The sequence below is a fragment of the Gadus macrocephalus genome, chromosome 13 (genome assembly GCF_031168955.1).
Source record: "Gadus macrocephalus chromosome 13, ASM3116895v1".
NCBI lineage: Eukaryota > Metazoa > Chordata > Actinopteri > Gadiformes > Gadidae > Gadus > Gadus macrocephalus.
Genome location: NC_082394.1, coordinates 16,447,401 through 16,469,448, shown reverse-complemented (window position 1 = coordinate 16,469,448; position 22,048 = coordinate 16,447,401). Strand labels below are relative to the sequence as shown.

General features: G+C 42.4%; 2 protein-coding genes across 2 annotated transcripts; both read right to left on the bottom strand.

Moving 5' to 3' along the window:
* Window positions 1-2,395: 2,395 nt before the first annotated feature.
* Window positions 2,396-10,711, bottom strand: LOC132470921 (inter-alpha-trypsin inhibitor heavy chain H3-like). The gene is made up of 22 exons (XM_060069854.1): window positions 10,542-10,711; window positions 10,174-10,203; window positions 10,036-10,059; window positions 9,723-9,880; window positions 9,278-9,382; window positions 8,967-9,129; window positions 8,637-8,747; window positions 8,415-8,543; window positions 8,198-8,314; window positions 7,828-7,996; window positions 7,611-7,736; window positions 7,268-7,449; window positions 5,380-5,565; window positions 5,145-5,284; window positions 4,862-5,022; window positions 4,713-4,739; window positions 4,523-4,600; window positions 4,230-4,343; window positions 3,879-4,080; window positions 3,571-3,743; window positions 3,083-3,194; window positions 2,396-2,963 (listed from the first exon to the last, which is right to left on the bottom strand). Exons 1-22 carry the CDS (start codon window positions 10,653-10,655, stop codon window positions 2,825-2,827), a joined length of 2,760 nt encoding a protein of 919 aa, XP_059925837.1. The 5' UTR covers window positions 10,656-10,711; the 3' UTR covers window positions 2,396-2,824.
* A 3,615-nt stretch (window positions 10,712-14,326) lies between these two features.
* On the bottom strand, window positions 14,327-21,926 carry LOC132470922 (inter-alpha-trypsin inhibitor heavy chain H3-like). Its single transcript, XM_060069855.1, has 22 exons — window positions 21,757-21,926; window positions 21,388-21,417; window positions 21,250-21,273; window positions 20,933-21,090; window positions 20,487-20,591; window positions 20,176-20,338; window positions 19,859-19,969; window positions 19,637-19,765; window positions 19,420-19,536; window positions 19,090-19,258; window positions 18,873-18,998; window positions 18,530-18,711; window positions 17,072-17,257; window positions 16,837-16,976; window positions 16,550-16,710; window positions 16,401-16,427; window positions 16,214-16,288; window positions 15,921-16,034; window positions 15,570-15,771; window positions 15,257-15,429; window positions 14,778-14,889; window positions 14,327-14,658 (listed from the first exon to the last, which is right to left on the bottom strand). Exons 1-22 carry the CDS (start codon window positions 21,868-21,870, stop codon window positions 14,520-14,522), a joined length of 2,757 nt encoding a protein of 918 aa, XP_059925838.1. The 5' UTR covers window positions 21,871-21,926; the 3' UTR covers window positions 14,327-14,519.
* Between the last annotated feature and the right edge of the window lie 122 nt (window positions 21,927-22,048).

Here is a 22,048-nt window from a genome sequence, read left to right as displayed (position 1 = left end):
ATATCGGCTCACACAGCTTTTGGCCGTGATAATATATATTATATGATATAGATATCGATGTAGGCTATATGATAGTCTCGCAAAGCCAGACCAAACTACAGCAAGTAGAATGGTCTGGAGCCACGCTACCTCGAGCCGTCTATCCGTGGGGAAACTGGGCGGGCCTGTTTTTATTTCTTTAAACCAATCACAATCGTCTAGGGCGGGGCTAAGCCCGGGAAGCAGCAGTTGTGTCCATGCAAAATAGTGCCGGGGGGGAAATTATTTTGACGGAACTTCTTGACGTTCAGAGGCTGTCAGAAATGGCTCAATCCCAAACGCCACAAAAAAACATTAACGATGTATGTCGCCTATGTGGAGATAATTTTATAGATAAAAAGAACAAACATCGTTTGATTCTTTGTCACGATGATTTCAAGCCACCATACACTTTGGCCCTTGAGGAGCTCACGGGACCAATAAAAACGAACGACGTTTTAACATTTATATGTGGTTCTTGTAGAACACTACTAAAGAAATACCGTAGGAGCTATTGTGAAGTGGAACGGATCGGTTCATTGGTTAAATCCATGTCAAACGCTCATGCCGCTGTCAGAGTGAAACGATGCGCCAAATCCACACCAACCGGCGATAATCGTGACCGCAAACGCATCGTCCCCGGGGAGAATCCTGCCAGACGGAGTCTCCAAGGTAATGTCAAAATAGGCTATGTTGTGGTCCTACCATTGTAATGAAATCAGAGTCAGTAATCAGTAATTACATTATATTAAAATTAAACAAGATTGGATGTCTAGTTCCACAAACAATTTCGAAAACTTGTCTGTAGGCCTATAGCCATTTACCACCAACTGCTATTCATGTGTCTCTTTGGAAAACAATGTTATACTGTCCAGAGATGTGTCCACGGAAAGAGCCAAACATGCCAACTTTACAGCGCCGTCAAAGTCCTCTTCAAAACTCGCCATACTGCCTAGTTTTCGAGTTTGAGGGGGAGCACAATACTGTAACGTCAGCAACCGGAAGGGGAGGAGTCGCGGCCAAATCGGCCGCTAAGCAATAGACGCTGTCCACTTCCGTTCAGCCAGACTAGCTATATGATAATATTTAGATATAGAGCTCCAGGACTCCCGTGTGTTCTAGAATATTTACAGAACACGGCTAATGGCTGTGTGCGCCTCGCCATTGCGATACATCCACTGTAAACAGTGCGCATGGTACCGTGGCTGCAAGCTGCTCAGGGCCACACCCCCACCCTCCTCCTTGACCCGCCTCGCTCCTCCTCATTTGCATTATAGCTACAGACACCAAAGCAGCGCATTTGGGGGAAGCTCAATGGCTCGGAGTGGCTGTAACTCTGCACCACGGCTGAATTTCGGGAACATCTTTGAATACTGTGTTAGTTAACCACTAATACCTATATTAAAGAATGCATAAAATGTCATGGGACCTTTAAATAAATAAATAAATTAGAATCAGTTAAGTTACTATCTATTGCTTAATAAGGGAACAAAATGGTGATTTAGCTTATGGCGCACTTATGAAAGCCCTTGGGCAATAATATGAATTTTAAGAACTGAGTTTTGGTGGTTCCCAGCATGCATAAGATAATGTAATAATTGCAAAGCAAATAATTTCTGTTCCCTCTTCATTTGTCACGTGAAGTCGTTCCCCACTTTGTTATACTTTTCCATCATTGCCAGTACGTTTTTTTTTTTATTATATCAATATTAATTTAAACAAAAATAAATAAATATAAAGAGAAAATTCGACTCTCTCTAGCTTTCAATTCAATCCTGTTATTTGTTCGTTTTTATCCGACTGTACATTACTTTGAAAGGATGAACCTCAGTTTTGTGATTTAGACCTCAATAGTCAAGTGAGGTCTAAATCACAAAACTGAGGTTATCCAGACAAGCTTGTGCTGGCCGCGGTTTTTGTTTGCGTCATCTCATATGTCTGTTTCGGCCGTGTTGTTACGGTGAAATAAGTATTTCGGCCGAAAACCGAAAATGCGCTTTTGGGCCATTTTCGGCCGAAAATTGGCCCAAAAAGCAAGACTGTAACTGTCTCAGAGACAGTCTGGACTTTACAGAGATTTAAATATGTAGGCCTATTTACAGTATTTGTTGTACTGTTAAAAAGAGATATTGTGTCATTGCTACTACTTCCCCTTTTTGTGTTAAGAGTTTGTTTAAATATGGGGTCCTATCCCAGGGAATTATGGGAAAAGCGCCATCAGAGATATAAAACCAGTCACGGACTCATGGGTTTTCAGAAGAAGATGGACTCTGTATTAGGTGTAAGGCGCTAACGTTGTCACAGTGTTTTTTCTGTTTATTAAAGTTTACAGCTTTCAGAGAGTTTAAGAGAAAATAAACATTCAAAAAGTCATCAGTATGAAGCGTGGCCGTTTATTAAACCAATGCAGCTACAAAGACCATTCCTTTTATAATGATCCAATAACCATGAATTTGTATTGACCTGTACATTAAACAGATTGCTAACTAAAGATTGATTTGATCCTCTATTCACTGACAAATCTATGCAGCCCTAGAAAATGGAATCTGATGGGTGTCTGTCTTGTCATTCAAAACCGTCAAAGGATCTCTAAGATGCTTAGATGCTTGATTTGATAGAATATTTATTGTAGAACTTGTTAATGCTTTATCGAAAAAAAATTATCTTTTTAAATTTGATAGCATTGGAATTCCCATCAAGGGTCTCATTCTTTGACAAATTAATATTATGACACTGACATGGTGTGGGGTTAAAATCGCTGTAGGTTGGTAGCTGCTCCAGTATGGGTGACCTTGTCTTATACTTGTCAAACAGTGTTAAAGAGGCCTGACACGATGTAATCTTCAGCACTGCCATCAATGAGCCCTGTTCCATTACTGTGGATGAACCAGCATGGCACATTTTCTCCTTTCTTCAAATCCTTCCTGAAGTCCCGTTGCCAACCTCTAGAGACCAAGAGACAGAGGTCAAAAGGTGTATCCAAAGTTTGATCAAATATATTTCTCCAAATTTCCGATCTAGATGTTCACTGTTCTGTGAAACAGATGTAAGGTAGCAGGTGTACCTGGTCACATTGAGCTGATGTCCTTTGACATACATGGTGGCGTCTGGTTTCTCAGGAACCTCTCCTGGACGTAGATCTCCAACTTCAAACTCAATCCCATGGTAGAACTGACCTGCAGAATTTACCAGCATTGAAAAGATGATTCCCTTAAAGTCAGACTTTATCTGACTTTAGTTAAAATGTCCAGGTGTGAGTGTGTTAATCCATTAAAAGCTGTTTCCAAATCTGCCTTGCCCTCTGACATCACTGGTGGAAGTGTCTAGCTAGATGGATGCTGAATAGATCAGTTTACCCATCTGACTGTATAAAATAGGACAAAGATAAGAGACCAATACGCAGAAAACGTTCTGCTATTCTTTACTTAGAATTAAAACAGTTTCAATAATTTTTTGTTCTACATGTTCTTAGTTTCATTACCAAAGTACTATCGATAAACACCACCTGTCTGGGACACAATTTCCTGCTATGATTCCCTGTTGTTCCATTACCTAGCAGACCATGGACGGATGGAGAGAGAAGGTGGCTGTCCAGAGTGTAGAATCCCAGGTAGTCCTGGTGGTAGGGGTGCATCTTCCACACTTTATGGAGCAGGATCACAAACTTTACAGAATCTCTTAAAGTCACCTTGACGCTCCGGTCCTTGGTCAAAAGCAGATCCACACTGGGGTAAGGAGAGAAAGTGGAGATGGAGTGGATGGTGGAATCAGAATGACTTGGTAGGAAGACAAAGTAAAAAAGCAAAGAGAGGAGGCCGTTACATTGTCATAAATATCCGTCGGTTTCTAGGTGTTTCTACCTGGGTCCTTTTAGGGAAGCTTGATCTGACCACAGCAGCTTGACCTTTTGTCCATCCTGGGACAGAGTGATGTACTCAGTGGTCACCTCCAGCCTCACCCCCAGGGTGTGATGGACAACACCAAGGCGGCCAAAGTAGGTGTTGACTTTACCATCAGGGGCAACCATCTTATCCCCAATGGTCTGACCATTGACCAAAAGTCCTGAAGAAGCAACATGTGATTAAATGATCTATTTCCTAGAGGATACTGATAAGATAATAGATTTCTTTCAGTAATCATTAAAATGGCCAAGAGGTTGAAATCCCATTTTATAAACAACACGTGTGCCGTGTGGACTGAAGCAGGCTCACCTATGGAGGGGTCTTTGACCAGGTTAAAGATGGTTCCAGGTGAGTCATTGATGTTGAAGCACAGAGCGTCCTCTCTCTCTGGCAGTTCGATCATGAAATGAGGATCTCCATCCACTGAACAAAAAGTATAATGACAAGGTGGAAGCAACAATAATACGCAAAAGAAGATATACATATATGGACTTGGTTTGGTCAAATAAAGTCATTCTGGAGAATTACCTGTCCCACTACATTTCAAGCCAAGACCACATGGAATGATCAATGGCCATATTTTATGAATATAGAATACGTACCTAAGTATGTAGGATGGTGAGCAACAGGAGTTCTCATGAAGCCTGATTGAGGGGCTGAGTGCAGATAACTGACAGCACCTATACCGCATGACCAACAACAAATACACAGTGAGAAGCAATGGATCTCCAAGGCCTGCACTCTCAGAGCTACTATAGGGGAATTCAAATACAAACCCGGTACAAATCATACCCTGTTTGTCAGCCTGCTGCCGTTGTTCTGTGGAAATAAGTTGGAATAATTCAACAGAGATACATGTAGGACCTCAATAACGACACAGAGTCAGTATGTTGGTGTACAACCCAGTTGAGTCCTCCTTCCTGCCTCTCCAGCTGTCCTACCCTCAGTCAGCTTGTCTGCTATGAGGGGCCCGCTGGGACCATCCTCTGTCTCTGGCTTGGTGACCACCATGGAGGTGAGGGGCGTGACGAAGCTGTACTTCAGGGACATCTCCAGGGCTTTGGCCGTGGCGTTGCTCTTCTTCTCTGCTGGCCCACTCTTACTAGTTAATGGAAACAACACAAAGAATTCAGACAGTCTTGCACCTAGGTTTAGAATGTATACCCAGAGCAATGACGTTTTGGAAATCCATTCCAACCATAACTGGCTTCCATCTGCTCAAACCTGGTCTCCAGTAGTTGTTGGATGGTGAGGTAGGCCCACAGTCGCTCAGTGAAGTCCCCAAAGATGTAATCCTTCTCTGGGTAGATCACGTCCCAGTCGGTGACACTAGCCTCGCCCTGCACCTGGAAGTCCTGCTCAAACTACGTGGAGCAGAAAGCCAAAAGAGCTCAAACCAAACGTAACTGTGCCCCTCTTATGCCCCAAGATACCACTGTATCACCTGTCCTTCACCCACCCCATTGGCAAACACTTCCACCAGGAAGTTGTCCATGTCGTTTTCAGACAGCCGCCCGGCCACCACGATCTCTGAGCCATTGAACAACTGACTGAAGTGATGAGGGGTTAAGGAATCCACCGCGTTGTCAGGGTAACGCAGGTCCACTGCTGACAACAGCGGGCTAGCCACCTCATCGTAGAAACCCTGCAACACATTCATACACATATCCAGCGGTCACATACGTGGAAACGGGCTGTGTGAAATGATTGTCCGGACTGAGAGAGTAGAAAGAGGTTATTGACCCAGAAATACGCTACCTCATTAGTTAAACAAAGACACCTCTAGGCATCATAGCTGTTGTTAGGCCGGGGGCATCCTCCTAGGTTAAAGCTGATGGTTTTATGATTAGCCCAGGATCTCAATTGGGATATTTCTTATTGTTATTCTGTTACCATTTACCATTAAAGGCACCCAGTGCAACTTTCGAGGCTTAAAAATAAACATTCAATTTCTAGTCTTTTTTACACGTAGTAAGTTTCAATAACTCCATACCATTACATACCGACATTCAAGCAGCAAAGATGAGACGTCGTTGTGTGGTGAGAACTGATAGAAAATCGATAACAACAACAATGCCGCCATTTTCTTTATTTTTTGTAACCTACAATAAATAAAGCAGGCTTCCAGTCAATGGAAAAATGGCTTCTCCCCACCGGCGATTGTTGTTGTTTACGATTTTCTATCAGTTCTCACCACACAACGACGTCTCATCTTTGCTCCTTGAATGTCGATATGTAATGGTATGGAGTTATTGAAACTTACTACGTGTAAAAAAGACTAGAAATTGAATGTTTATTTTTCATTGAATGTTTACATAAAGTTGCACTGGGTGCCTTTAACGTCACCTGTTCTGTTGCAATAACCACTCAAACAAGTATGTCTTTGTCAAATTCCAGCTTTGTTTATTTAGTTTAAAAGTTTCATGTTAACACTGCGTAAATCTTCGTCTTACCAGCGTCTCGTCTAGACTTTGTATTAGGGAATGTGTGCCGCGTCAACGGCGTTTAAATTGACGTCATAACTTCCGGGTAAACCGTAAGTGTCCCCGAGTTTTTGTAGTCATGTTTTTTGCAGTTTGTATATTTTGGCTACGCCATAATCTAGCAATAGTACACGGTTTACCGTGCTTATGTTCTAGCTTATAGAGGGGAGAATTGTAGCTGTTTAAAGCTGTATAGGTAATTGAACTTGTAACACCCCTGTCTCACGTGCATATTGGTATGCGCCAGTTAGTAGGGGAGGGAGAGGCCTATATAGGCTGACGCTCGTCAGTGGTTCGGGAGAGCTGATGGTGGAAGGACGTATGTCTGATTATTGCTCTCAAAGTGACTTGTTTAAAGGTCCAGTATGCTGAAGTTCGAATTGATATTTTTGTGACTCTCAAGCCCATTCAGTTTGTTTAGTGAAAATTATTATCTTTTTTTTTTATTTGTATTGCCTCATGGGCCTTTAAATTGGGAAAATAAAAGATCCCATATTTTTTCATGCTTCTCGTCGGCTCCTGAGTGATTTCCACCTAGTCCAAGATGCTCCAACACATCTACCCATGACAGTAGAATGTCAATACATGTTTAGAGATATATTCTGATTTATTCTGCTTAAACTCAATATTACTAAAAATATACTTAAATTTATTCAATCACAATTCAAAATGTATCTGGAAAGTAAACAAGTGTTTGACGCACACATTGAGTGTACTTTGAATAAGGTGCCAGAGTACACAATTACAAAGACTACAAAATAAAGGCATTAACGTCCAGAGTCCCCCCGACCCCCCTCCAGAGGTCCGGGCGAAGCCCTGAATGTCCTCAAATCCTAACAACGCCCCTGATTAGCGTAACCTCACCTGCAGCTGAAGGGTAGCGTCGGAGGCTTCGTAGATCCTGCGGGCCACGCCATTGTTCTGTTTGGCCATCACGTCCAGGAAGGAGTAATCCACATCATCCCCAAAGCCCAGGCAGAACAGAGTCATATTACCACCGATGGCTTCGCACACGTTCTGCTGGATCCTTTGAAGGTTGCTTTCACCTACACAATCACAAAGACATTAATGAAGACAGCTCAATCATGACCCAATGTGATGGAACAGGATGCAAGCATATCCATGAAGAGAGACCACATATGAGACATACGACATATCACGTCAAAACTATCATCACAAATGTATGTTGATATCTCTGTACACCCACCCTTATTTGGCATTCCATCGGTTAGTAAAATGATCATGTCCACACTTCTCTCTGGGAGCTTCTTCTTCCTTCTGTCATCTTGCAGCATGTGGATGGCCTTCATAACGGAATCATTGATGTTAGTGGCTGAAACATGAGTACATTCACATTAATCTTTGGTAGGGTTAGTTGTTTGGTAGGATAAGTTTGATATCTAGCTAAGTAGAAGCTAACCTACCTCCGCTAGGATTTATTTGCCGGATAAATTGAATGGCTTCATCCACGTTTTCCTCTGTTGCTTTGGTAAGGGATTCTTTCCAGAGATCAATTGATCTATCAAATAAGATGATACCAAAGTAGTCCTCTGGATGGACGTCTGAGAGAATTGATTCCATTGCCACGCGGGTCTTTGGAGGCAAGAATACAAGAAGGCTGGTAGTTAGTATGTGAATGCAATAAAATGTATGTTATTTTTTCTACATCACTGTCCATGCCACACACACACACACACACACACACACACACACACACACACACACACACACACACACACACACACACACACACACACACACACACACACACACACACACACACAGTCACTGTACCTGTTTCATCTTGGTGCCTCTCATTGACCCACTCCTGTCGATGACAAACACCACATTCTTTGGGAGACGGGGAAGATCCGGAGGAGCAAAGAAATGCACAAAGTATCCGTTCACGATCTGGAGGTAGAAATACAAAAGTGGAATTGATCAGTTTAAACTGGTCTATGTTGCTCCACTAAAGTCAGCATTGTGTTTCATATATTTGTTGACAGCAGACCTGAATGTCTCCTAGGCTGGACGCTCGTTTCACGTCATACTTGATGATGAAATCCCCATTGATCAGAGACCCATCACACTCTGGACACTTCCTCTGCTGATCCAGCGTGGGCGAGAAGGAGATGTGTGCCTGAAAGAGGGATGTATGGGATTCAACCTCAAATGACCACATAATGTAGTCTGCCATTTAATTCACTTCCTGCTGATAGATATCAAACTGAACCTTGTTGTCTGTGACCGTTTTCTCCACCAGGGGGAGAAGTTCATTGGAGAGGAAGGTTGCATGGGCATCCACAAAGGCAATGCCCTGGGGCTCATAGATATCAGCCACAATCTGCACGCACACACGCACACACACACACACACACACACACACACACACACACACACACACACACACACACACACACACACACACACACACACACACACACACACACACACACGCACACACACACACACACACACACACACACACACACAAATATATTTTGTGTAAATATGTACATTTACTGAGCCCACGAAATTTAGGGGATTGTGAACTTGGATTCACCTGAAAGTTCTCGACCAGCTGTTTAGGGTTTATTCGGGTCAGGATCTCATACTTGCCAAATTTCCTCTGAAGAAGCTCCTCATAGGTCAGGATGAAGGTCACATTGCTCTTGGCTGCAATGTTGACAGACACAGAGAACTTCTCCATTTTCCTTCCAGAAGCTCTGTAACATCATGCCAATTAGCCCAAATGAGTGATATCAAACAGTTAAATCACTTTAGTTTACACATGAAACAGGAAAAGATGTGAATAGTTTCTTTAAACACAAAGTGACATGATTCGAGGTAAATGCCTGTTCAATCTCCACCTACTTGACCAGTCCAGCTGTCCGTCCACTTGAAACAGCCTTCTCATACTGTTTCTTGGCTTTCTCCTTTTCATTCACAACCCCAACATAGATCTGACCCTCAATCTCCCTGTGAACAGAAGGGGCAGTTGAAACGTGAAAAAAGGATTTAGAAAAAGCTTTTATTGCTGTTACAATGTGTCGATGGAATCGTATCTTTTACTTGAGCCTCTTCCAAACAAAGGAATCCAGCAAGAGTTGTGTTGTAAGTGTTGCACATTGGATCCAAAGAATGTGCAATAAGAAGCTTTATATATTGATAAATTGAACAGTTTGCCAACAACCGACTGAATGTTGAAACAGGTGTAATGTCTATTGACTGGTTGGTTTAAAGAAGATCTCATGTGCTTTTTGTTAGGAGGCGAAAAGCTTTCACTGTTTTGAAGGGTGAGGTCTGGTGGAAGACTCACATGCTGAAGTTGGTGATGAAGGCCGTCTTGGGCAGGTCCACCTCGAAGAATATTTCCTGGGAGGAGTTGGCTTTGTTCAAAGCACTGGAGGTCATGACTGTGTGAGCGAACCGAGAAGCCACCGTACAGTGTACCGTGACACTGAGCACCTCCACCATCTGAACAGAGTGGGCAACAAAATACATACATACATACATTGGTAACAAATGCATGCCTTTAGCACTTGAAATGCAAAACAACAACAAAACAACAACAATAAGTGGATCTCTAATCGTCATAAATATCAAAATGTATCCCAAAAGTCTTCCCTTACCTTTGCATCGTCTACACTTCTTTTCTGTAACAAAAAAGAAAAAGTTAATATTTTTAGCCTGCAGGTCCAGGCTTCTGGGTGATCTAAAACAATCACGGCACGTAGAAAAAAAGGAAAAATTGAAATAGCTGAAAATACCTGAATGGACCTGATGGCACCTCTTGTCTCCTGAAATGTAGTCAAATGATAAACATATTATGCTATGTTGACATAACATACCAAGAGAATAAATATCAAAAAGGGAAAGGTGACCCAGAATGGCCTTTGGAGAAGCATGTCCTCATACAAATCAGGAATGAAACGAGGCAGAATAACTACAACTAAACTACATGCAGGTAGCAGAACAACAAAAGAAACATTACTTAACTAAACAGGTAGCAGAAGGGTAAATTACAGTAAAAACCAATGAACCAACGAAGCAGGGCAAACGGAGCTTTGGACATTGATGTCATTCTCAAATGGACATATAATATAATAATATGAAAAGACGATATGAGTAAGTTCACCTTCGTCGTAGCATCGTAGCGAGAGACCAGCAGGGCTCCCTGGACCGGCCAAAGTGTCCCGAGGTACAGAAGGCCCAACAGCAGCAGCAGAACACCACCCCGCACCTCAGACATGACTGAATGTCCTCCTAACACTGACTCAGTCCAATGTGTAGACAGGACCCTGCCTAGTAGGAGCAACAAACACACTTTTGTGCCTTGCCCAAAAAAATGTGGACCAACCCCCTGGCCCAAAAAGTAGAGCAGCATGCAACTTTGGGTTGGATTTGAGTGCATTGCATAAAGGTCCCATGCTTTACCATGTTTATTTGTTTGTTTTTGTATTAATCCGTAGCCTACCTACCTATGCTTAAAGGTCCCATGGCATGCTACTTTATGGATGCTTTAATATAGATATTAGTGGGCCCCAAACACAGTATTTCAAGACGTTCCCGAAATTCAGCCGTGGTGCAGAATTACAGCCACTACGAGCCAGTCGCACATTGAGCTTTCTCCAGACGAGTTTTCCCCAAATGCATATTAATGTTAGAAAACCTCAGAAAGTGAAATTTTCATGCGATGAGATCTTTAATAACCAGTAGTGTAATTATTATCAGCCCTCCAAAGCCAGTAGAATTAATAAGAATATTTTAACTCTTTAGCGTGTACTCGGGAAAGGGGAAACTAAATTATCTAGAAGAGATTTCAGAAAGGTAAAGACTTTTGACTAATCATTTTCATTTATTGAACATTTTCATGTTTTGTAAAATGTGTTATCTAGCTTAGACAACCAGCCTTTGTCTGATGGAAACAGTTGAAAATATAGGACTTGAGAGTCACAGACGGTTGGGGGTAAATAAATGTAAGAGAGACATTTACAACAGATGTACACAATAAACAAACACGTAGTTTCACATACTAGTTCACAGTATTTCAATATATAGATATTTTTTTACTATTATTTTTTTTATTAGTCCTTTCGTCTTTTGTATTGCCTTTTATTCATTGGCTGTTGCTTTGCAAACAGTACCTCATAATACGCAGTATTTACCCTTATGATAGCTCCTGCTGAATATTTGATCCCAATATTTGATTTTAAGTCCAAAAGTCAATGAACTTGTTTGATGGTTGAGAATTAAGGCTGAGTCGTCTCTACTGGAGTGATAAACACTTGCGCCAGACCTGGGGGTGAGAGGCAAGGGAAGGGAAGTCCTCCCTTTCCCTCCTCTGTACTAAACTGATGTCTCCTTCTCTCTCTCTCTCTCTACTTTCACCTCAACTGTCCGGTCTTCACTACCATCTCGAGGACAATCCAATGTTCACCGAAGAAGCCTTTGACTCTTTGCTCTCCTCCTATTTGGACTCCTTCTGTCCCTTCCACTCCAGACCAGCGCAATCCTCCCCCCCCCCCCCCCCCCCACCGCCGAATCTCTGCAGGCTTGCATAGCAGAGTACAATGGGAATAGGAGCATCACTTTTATGCCTTGCATGTGGACCAACACCCTGACCCAAAAAGTACGGCAACTTTGGGTTGGATTTAAATGCATTGCATCCATCTCTTGCTTTACCATGTTTCCTTGTTTGTTTTTTGTTTTGAACAGTAGAATATTTAGACCAATAGCGTAATTCGCAGTAATATCTTCCAGAGCCATTAAAATTAATTAGAATGATTTAGCTTGGTAGCCTATATTAGGAGGGGAAACTAAAATCTCAAAGAGATTTCAGAAAAGTAAAGACTTTTGACTAACCATGCTGCCGTGCAGTACATTCAACAATGTGATATTGGGGTATACGTTTGTTATTTCAGCCTTTGTCTGGCTGAAATATGATTAGAAACAGGTCAAAATATAGGGCTAGAAAGTTATTGATACAACTGATGTGCACAAGCAACAATATATTGTTTCTTATATATAAGGTCACACTAATTATATGTTCTGTTTTGTTGTGTATATTCTTATTTATTATTAGTCTTTGTTTGTTGTATTCATGCTTTGCCAATTTTAGATTAAGTGTTCTTGCACATTCATTGGAGTTACATATACCAGCTCTTTACCATTACATTTAACTGCTCTCATACTTTTATGATTGTGGAGTAACAAATAAAACAACTGGCCCTGACTTGGTTACTGAATGGCAGTTTTTTGGTTATCACCTTTTATTCAGCTTCTGTTGCTCTCATCATATTAACCTTGCAATACCCCTACTGATGCCCTATAGGCAATATGCTCTCATCCCAATCTAAGATTTTTTTTCCAATGTCAATGAGCTTGTTTTAAGGCGTAAAACTTTAATCAATTTAGGAGTGATAAGCCCTTGTGCTAGACCAGAGGGGCAATTTCTGACAGGATTTCAATAGCAAGGCTCAGACTTTTCACTCCAAACAGAGATGCCATCGGGGACACTTTGCACCTCCCCATCTGAACAGAGACGCACGTGTGCTATATAAAAATATCGGTTACCATAAATAAATGTATGAGGTCAGAAGTGATGTCAAATGACGAGTTGGGAAACTAGGTGTGGCACCACCAGATTCCTGTCTGTTTCAAGGGTGATCGGGATAAAATGGCTAATTCTAATAAATGTCCACTTAAAGGAGATTTTTGAGGACAAGGTTAGGAAGCAAGGCTCTAAGATAGACACTGACCCAACCCATGTCCTAAACTTGGAGTATGAACTGTTGCCTCTGGGCAAAAGATACCGGCTCCCATTTTGTAGGTTAAATAGATTAAAGTTCTCTCTAGTTACGCTATAAATTACGCTACTTTATAAACTAAGCTGGAGGGAGCTTTCCGGGATAGAACAGTGCAATAACTGGTGGGGCAAGAGTGCAATAACTAGTGGGCAGTGCAATCATCCTTATGGATACTTGGGTAGTTCCTAGACTACGTTTTTTATAATGGGTTTCAAGGTGGGGGTGAGGCCATGTGTTTGGGTAATGCAATGTGTTACATGTTTCACGTTTTTATGTATGTATAATCTTTATGTATGCGTCGCCGATGCTTTCTGTTTGCCCAAAGCAAATTTCTCTTGTGAGAGAGACAATAAAATACTTACTTACTTACTTGCATATTTTCTGGAAAATAAAGAAAACAATAATTTGCTTTATAAATTAACAATCCCAGCCCACAAGTCTTGAGTTCTGGGTGATTCAAAACGTATATCTTAATGCTGGGGAATTTGTATTTTCATATTTGTCCAGCAGGGCTCCCTGGACTGGCTAGAGAGGCCAGGGGTTGAGAAAGTCAAAGGCCTACAAACACACATATGTGGCTTGCTCCAAACCAGATATGGGCTAACCCCCTGACTCTAAAAAAAGAAAGAAAACCTCAGTAAAGTAAATAGATGTGCACCTTATAGTCAAGCAAGTATACTTTAAACAAAACGATAATCTGGGTGCCATGTTATCACACTTAACTTAACTTCACTGTGTTCTGCAGACTGAATTCTAACCAATCATTGGCTGCCGTATAAGTTTGTTAAACTAGTTAATATGTAGCACCAGTTCCCCTGTGTTGTAACAGTCACCAAATTGATTTGTTGTTTCAGTGTGTCCCCTAGATATTTTTGCAGAAGTGAGCTGGTAACCTAGCAACGCCGGGGGCAGTGGCGGTTCTAGGGGTGGGGCCACAGGGACCCTGGCCCCTGCTGGACTCTGATTGGCCCCTGAGGTGCCCCTGTTCCGTCAATCAATTGACGAGCTGAGCTACCGGAGAATTCAACGATCACAGATGCAATTCCACACCCAAATTATTGGCGGCAATAATGTGTCAATGCACATTGACACACAACAACTCAGCTCAAGGCCGTTTTTTTTGGGTTGCAATTATTATTATTTTTTTAATAATTTAAAAAATTATCTTTTTAAATTTGATAGCATTGGAATTCCCATCAAGGGTCTCATTCTTTGACAAATTAATATTACGACACCGACATGGTGTGGGGTTAAAATCGCTGCAGGTTGGTAGCTGCTCCAGTATGGGTGACCTTGTCTTTTACTTGTCAAACAGTGTTAAAGAGGCCTGACACGATGTAATCTTCAGCACTGCCATCAATGAGCCCTGTTCCATTACTGTGGATGAACCAGCATGGCACATTTTCTCCTTTCTTCAAATCCTTCCTGAAGTCCCGTTGCCAACCTCTAGAGACCAAGAGACAGAGGTCAAAAGGTGTATCCAAAGTTTGATCAAATATATTTCTCCAAATTTCCGATCTAGATGTTCACTGTTCTGTGAAACAGATGTAAGGTAGCAGGTGTACCTGGTCACATTGAGCTGATGTCCTTTGACATACATGGTGGCGTCTGGTTTCTCAGGAACCTCTCCTGGACGTAGATCTCCAACTTCAAACTCAATCCCATGGTAGAACTGACCTGCAGAATTTACCAGCATTGAAAAGATGATTCCCTTAAAGTCAGACTTTATCTGACTTTAGTTAAAATGTCCAGGTGTGAGTGTGTTAATCCATTAAAAGCTGTTTCCAAATCTGCCTTGCCCTCTGACATCACTGGTGGAAGTGTCTAGCTAGATGGATGCTGAATAGATCAGTTTACCCATCTGACTGTATAAAATAGGACAAAGATAAGAGACCAATACGTTCTGCTATTCTTTACTTACAATTAAAACAGTTTCAATAATTTTTTGTTCTACATGTTCTTAGTTTCATTACCAAAGTACTATCGATAAACACCACCTGTCTGGGACACTATTTCCTGCTATGATTCCCTGTTGTTCCATTACCTAGCAGACCATGGACGGATGGAGAGAGAAGGTGGCTGTCCAGAGTGTAGAATCCCAGGTAGTCCTGGTGGTAGGGGTGCATCTTCCACACTTTATGGAGCAGGATCACAAACTTTACAGAATCTCTTAAAGTCACCTTGACGCTCCGGTCCTTGGTCAAAAGCAGATCCACACTGGGGTTAGGAGAGAAAGTGGAGATGGAGTGGATGGTGGAATCAGAATGACTTGGTAGGAAGACAAAGTGAAAAAGCAAAGAGAGGAGGTCAAGCCGTTACATTGTCATAAACATCCGTCGGTTTCTAGGTGTTTCTACCTGGGTCCTTTTAGGGAAGCTTGATCTGACCACAGCAGCTTGACCTTTTGTCCATCCTGGGACAGAGTGATGTACTCAGTGGTCACCTCCAGCCTCACCCCCAGGGTGTGATGGACAACACCAAGGCGGCCAAAGTAGGTGTTGACTTTACCATCAGGGGCAACCATCTTATCCCCAATGGTCTGACCATTGACCAAAAGTCCTGAAGAAGCAACATGTGATTAAATGATCTATTTCCTAGAGGATACTGATAAGATAATAGATTTCTTTCAGTAATCATTAAAATGGCCAAGAGGTTGAAATCCCATTTCATGAACAACACGTGTGCCGTGTGGATTGAAGCAGGCTCACCTATGGAGGGGTCTTTGACCAGGTTAAAGATGGTTCCAGGTGAGTCATTGATGTTGAAGCACAGAGCGTCCTCTCTCTCTGGCAGTTCGATCATGAAATGAGGATCTCCATCCACTGAACAAAAAGTATAATGACAAGGTGGAAGCAACAATAATACGCAAAAGAAGATAAACATATATGGACTTGGTTTGGTCAAATAAAGTCATTCTGGAGAATTACCTATCCCACTGCATTTCAAGCCAAGACCACATGCAATGATCAATGGCCATATTTTATGAATATAGAATACGTACCAAAGTATGTAGGATGATGAGCAACAGCAGTACTGTAGCCTCCAGATCGAGGGGATGAGTGCAGATATCTTGCACCTATACCGCATGATCAACAACAAATACACAGTGAGAAGCAATGGATCTCCAAGGCCTGCACTCTCAGAGCTACTATAGGAGAATTCAAATGCAAACCCGGTACAAATCATACCCTGTTTGTCAGCCTGCTGCCGTTGTTCTGTGGAAATAAGCGGGAATAATTCAACAGAGATACATGTAGGACCTCAATAACGACACAACGTCAGTATGTTGGTGTACAACTCAGTTGAGTCCTCCTTCCTGCCTCTCCAGCTGTCCTACCCTCAGTCAGCTTGTCTGCTATGAGGGGCCCGCTGGGACCATCCTCGGTCTCTGGCTTGGTGACCACCATGGAGGTGAGGGGCGTGACGAAGCTGTACTTCAGGGACATCTCCAGGGCTTTGGCCGTGGCGTTGCTCTTCTTCTCTGCTGGCCCACTCTTACTAGTTAATGGAAACAACACAAAGAATTCAGACAGTCCACATGCAACCTAGGTTTAGAATGTATACCCAGAGCAATGAGGTTTTGGAAATCCATTCCAACCATAACTGGCTTCCATCTGCTCAAACCTGGTCTCCAGTAGTTGTTGGATGGTGAGGTAGGCCCACAGGCGCTCAGTGAAGTCCCCAAAGATGTAATCTTTCTCTGGATAGATCACGTCCCAGTCGGTGACACTAGCCTCGCCCTGCACCTGGAAGTCCTGCTCGAACTACGTGGAGCAGAAAGCCAAAAGAGCTCAAACCAAACTGAACTGTGCCCCTCTTATGCCCTTAGATACCACTGTATAACCTGTCCTTCACCCACCCCATTGGCAAACACTTCCACCAGGAAGTTGTCCATGTCATTTTCAGACAGCCGCCCGGCCACCACGATCTCTGAGCCATTGAACAACTGACTGAAGTGATGAGGGGTTAAGGAATCCACCGCGTTGTCAGGGTAACGCAGGTCCACTGCTGACAACAGCGGGCTAGCCACCTCATCGTAGAAACCCTGCAACACATTCATACACATATCCAGCGGTCACATACGTGGAAACGGGCTGTGTGAAATGATTGTCCGGACTGAGAGAGTAGAAAGAGGTTATTGACCCAGAAATACGCTACCTCATTAGTTAAACAAAGACACCTCTAGGCATCATAGCTGTTGTTAGGCCGGGGTCATCCTCCTAGGCTAAAGCCCTGATGGTTTTATGATTAGCCCAGGACCTCAATTGGGATATTTTTTATTGTTATTCTGTTTAATACCATTTACCATTAACGTCACCTGTTCTGTTGCAATAACCACTCAAACAAGTAAGTCGTTGTCAAATTCCAGGTTTGTTTATTTAGTTTAAAAGTTTCATGTTAACACAGCGTAAATGTTCGTCTTACCAGCGTCTCGTCTAGACTTTGTATTAGGGAATGTGTGCCGCCGCGTCAACTTTAAATTGACGTCATAACTTCCGGGTAACCCGGAAGTGTCCCCGAGTTTTTGTAGTCATGTTTTTTGCAGTTTTTGTATATTTTGGCCACGCCATAATCTAGCAATAGTACACGGTTTACCGTGCTTATGTTCTAGCTTATAGAGGGGAGAATTGTAGCTGTTTAAAGCTGTATAGGTAATTGAACTTGTAACACCCCTGTCTCACGTGCATATTGGTATGCGCCAGTTAGTAGGGGAAGGAGAGGCCTATATAGGCTGACGCTCGTCAGTGGTTCTGGAGAGCTGATGGTGGAAGGACGTATGTCTGATTATTGCTCTCAAAGTGACTTGTTTAAAGGTCCAGTATGCTGAAGTTCGAATTGATATTTTTGTGACTCTCAAGCCCATTCAGTTTGTTTAGTGACAATTATTATCTTTTTGTTTTATTTGTATTGCCTTATGGGCCTTTAAATTGGGAAAATAAAAGATACCATATTTTTTCATGCTTCTCGTCGGCTCCTGAGTGATTTCCACCTAGTCCAAGATGCTCCAACACATCTACCCATGACAGTAGAATGTCAATACATTTTTTATTTATTCTGATTTATTCTGCTTAAACTCAATATTACTAAAAATATACTTAAATTTATTCAATCATAATTCAAAATGTATCTGGAAAGTAAACAAGTGTTTGACGCACACATTGAGTGTACTTTGAATAAGGTGCCAGAGTACACAATTACAAAGACTACAAAATAAAGGCATTAACGTCCAGAGTCCCCCCGACCCCCCTCCAGAGGTCCGGGCGAAGCCCTGAATGTCCTCAAATCCTAACAACGCCCCTGATTAGCGTAACCTCACCTGCAGCTGAAGGGTAGCGTCGGAGGCTTCGTAGATCCTGCGGGCCACGCCATTGTTCTGTTTGGCCATCACGTCCAGGAAGGAGTAATCCACATCATCCCCAAAGCCCAGGCAGAACAGAGTCATATTACCACCGATGGCTTCGCACACGTTCTGCTGGATCCTTTGAAGGTTGCTTTCACCTACACAATCACAAAGACATTAATGAAGACAGCTCAATCATGACCCAATGTGATGGAACAGGATGCAAGCATATCCATGAAGAGAGACCACATATGAGACATACGACATATCACGTCAAAACTATCATCACAAATGTATTTTGATACCTCTGTACACCCACCCGCATTTGGCATTCCATCGGTTAGTAAAATGATCATGTCCACACTTCTCTCTGGGAGCTTCTTGTTCCTTCTGTCATCTTGCAGCATGTGGATGGCCTTCATTACGGCATCATTGATGTTAGTGACTGAAACATGAGTACATTCACATTAATCTTTGGTAGGGTTAGTTGTTTGGTAGGATAAGTTTGATATCTAGCCAAGTAGAAGCTAACCTACCTCCCCTATGATATATTTGCCGGACAAATTGAATGGCTTCATTCACGTTTTCCTCTGTTGCTTTGGTAAGGGATTCTTTCCAGAGATCAATTGAGCTATCAAATATGATGATACCAAAGTAGTCCTCTGGATGGACGTCTGAGAGAATTGATTCCATTGCCACGCGGGTCTTTGGGGGCAAGAATACAAGAAGGCTGGTAGTTAGCATGTGAATGCAATAAAATGTATGTTATTTTTTCTACATCACTGTCCATGCCACAAACACACACACACACACACACACACACACACACACACACACACACACACACACACACACACACACAGTACCTGGATCATCTTAGGGCCTGACATTGACCCACTCCTGTCGATGACAAACACCACATTCTTTCGGATACGGGGAAGATCCGGTGGAGCAAAGAAATGCACAAAGTATCCGTTCACGATCTGGAGGTAGAAATACAAAAGTGGAATTGATCAGTTTAAACGGGTCTATGTTGCTCCACTGAAGTCAGCATTGTGTTTCATATATTTGTTGACAGCAGACCTGAATGTCTCCGAGGCTGGACGCTCGTTTCACGTCATACTTGATGATGAAATCCCCATTGATCAGAGACCCATCACACTCTGGACACTTCCTCTGCTGATCCAGCGTGGGCGAGAAGGAGATGTGTGCCTGAAAGAGGGATGTATGGGCTTCAACTTCAAATGACCACAAAATGTAGTCTGCCATTTAATTCACTTCCTGCTGATAGATATCAAACTGAACCTTGTTGTCTGTGACCGTTTTCTCCACCAGGGGGAGAAGTTCATTGGAAAGGAAGGTTGCATGGGCATCCACAAAGGCAATGCCCTGGGGCTCATAGATATCAGCCACAATCTGCACACACACACACACACACACACACACACACACACACACACACACACACACACACACACACACACACACACACACACACACACACACACACACACACACACACACACACACACACACACACACACACACACACAATATATTTTGTGTAAATATGTACATTTACTGAGCCCACGAAATTTAGGGGATTGTGAACTTGGATTCACCTGAAAGTTCTCGACCAGCTGTTTAGGGTTTATTCGGGTCAGGATCTCATACTTGCCAAATTTCCTCTGAAGAAGCTCCTCATAGGTCAGGATGAAGGTCACATTGCTCTTGGCTGCAATGTTGACAGACACAGAGAACTTCTCCATTTTCCTTCCAGAAGCTCTGTAACATCATGCCAATTAGCCCAAATGAGTGATATCAAACAGTTAAATCACTTTAGTTTACACATGAAACAGGAAAAGATGTGAATAGTTTCTTTAAACACAAAGTGACATGATTCGAGGTAAATGCCTGTTCAATCTCCACCTACTTGACCAGTCCAGCTGTCCGTCCACTTGAAACAGCCTTCTCATACTGTTTCTTGGCTTTCTCCTTTTCATTCACAACCCCAACATAGATCTGACCCTCAATCTCCCTGTGAACAGAAGGGGCAGTTGAAACGTTAAAAAAAGGATTTAGAAAATGCTTTTATTGCTGTTACAATGTGTCGATGGAATCGTATCTTTTACTTGAGCTTCTTCCAAACAAAGGAATCCAGCAAGAGTTGTGTTGTAAGTGTTTCACATTGGATCCAAAGAATGTGCAATAAGAAGCTTTATATATTGATGAATTGAACAGTTTGCCAACAACCGACTGAATGTTGAAACAGGTGTAATGTCTATTGACTGGCTGGTTTAAAGAAGATCTCATGTGCTATTTGTTAGGAGGCGAAAAGCTTTCACTGTTTTGAAGGGTGAGGTCTGGTGGAAGACTCACATGCTGAAGTTGGTGATGAAGGCCGTCTTGGGCAGGTCCACCTCGAAGAATATTTCCTGGGAGGAGTTGGCTTTGTTCAAAGCACTGGAGGTCATGACTGTGTGAGCGAACCGAGAAGCCACCGTACAGTGTACCGTGACACTGAGCACCTCCACCATCTGAACAGAGTGGGCAACAAAATACATACATACATACATACATTGGTAACAAATGCATGCCTTTAGCACTTGAAATGCAAAACAACAACAAAACAACAACAATAAGTGGATCTCTAATCGTCATAAATATCAAAATGTATCCCAAAAGTCTTCCCTTACCTTTGCATCGTCTACACTTCTTTTCTGTAACAAAAAAGAAAAAGTTAATATTTTTAGCCTGCAGGTCCAGGCTTCTGGGTGATCTAAAACAATCACGGCACGTAGAAAAAAAGGAAAAATTGAAATAGCTGAAAATACCTGAATGGACCTGATGGCACCTCTTGTCTCCTGAAATGTAGTCAAATGATAAACATATTATGCTATGTTGACATAACATACCAAGAGAATAAATATCAAAAAGGGAAAGGTGACCCAGAATGGCCTTTGGAGAAGCATGTCCTCATACAAATCAGGAATGAAACGAGGCAGAATAACTACAACTAAACTACATGCAGGTAGCAGAACAACAAAAGAAACATTACTTAACTAAACAGGTAGCAGAAGAGTAAATTACAGTAAAAAACCAATGAACCAACGAAGCAGGGCAAACGGAGCTTTGGACTTTGATGTCATTCTCAAATGGACATATAATATAATAATATGAAAAGACGATATGAGTAAGTTCACCTTCGTCGTAGCATCGTAGCGAGAGACCAGCAGGGCTCCCTGGACCGGCCAAAGTGTCCCGAGGTACAGAAGGCCCAACAGCAGCAGCAGAACACCACCCCGCACCTCAGACATGACTGAATGTCCTCCTAACACTGACTCAGTCCAATGTGTAGACAGGACCCTGCCTAGTAGGAGCAACAAACACACTTTTGTGCCTTGCCCAAAAAAATGTGGACCAACCCCCTGGCCCAAAAAGTAGAGCAGCATGCAACTTTGGGTTGGATTTGAGTGCATTGCATAAAGGTCCCAT

What these genes read in the sequence shown, in the direction of transcription:
- LOC132470921 (XM_060069854.1), bottom strand. Translation starts at nt 10,655, where the DNA reads ATGTCTGAGGTGCGGGGTGGTGTTCTGCTGCTGCTGTTGGGCCTTCTG. An exon ending in GTGCCATCAGGTCCATTCAG is followed by an intron (nt 10,060 to 10,173) that starts GTATTTTCAGCT and finishes TTTTTGTTACAG; the next exon opens with AAAAGAAGTGTAGACGATGC. An exon ending in GAAGTGTAGACGATGCAAAG is followed by an intron (nt 9,881 to 10,035) that starts GTAAGGGAAGAC and finishes CACTCTGTTCAG; the next exon opens with ATGGTGGAGGTGCTCAGTGT.
- LOC132470922 (XM_060069855.1), bottom strand. Translation starts at nt 21,870, where the DNA reads ATGTCTGAGGTGCGGGGTGGTGTTCTGCTGCTGCTGTTGGGCCTTCTG. An exon ending in CCAGCCTCGGAGACATTCAG is followed by an intron (nt 19,537 to 19,636) that starts GTCTGCTGTCAA and finishes TTCTACCTCCAG; the next exon opens with ATCGTGAACGGATACTTTGT. An exon ending in GCAAATATATCATAGGGGAG is followed by an intron (nt 18,999 to 19,089) that starts GTAGGTTAGCTT and finishes CTCATGTTTCAG; the next exon opens with TCACTAACATCAATGATGCC.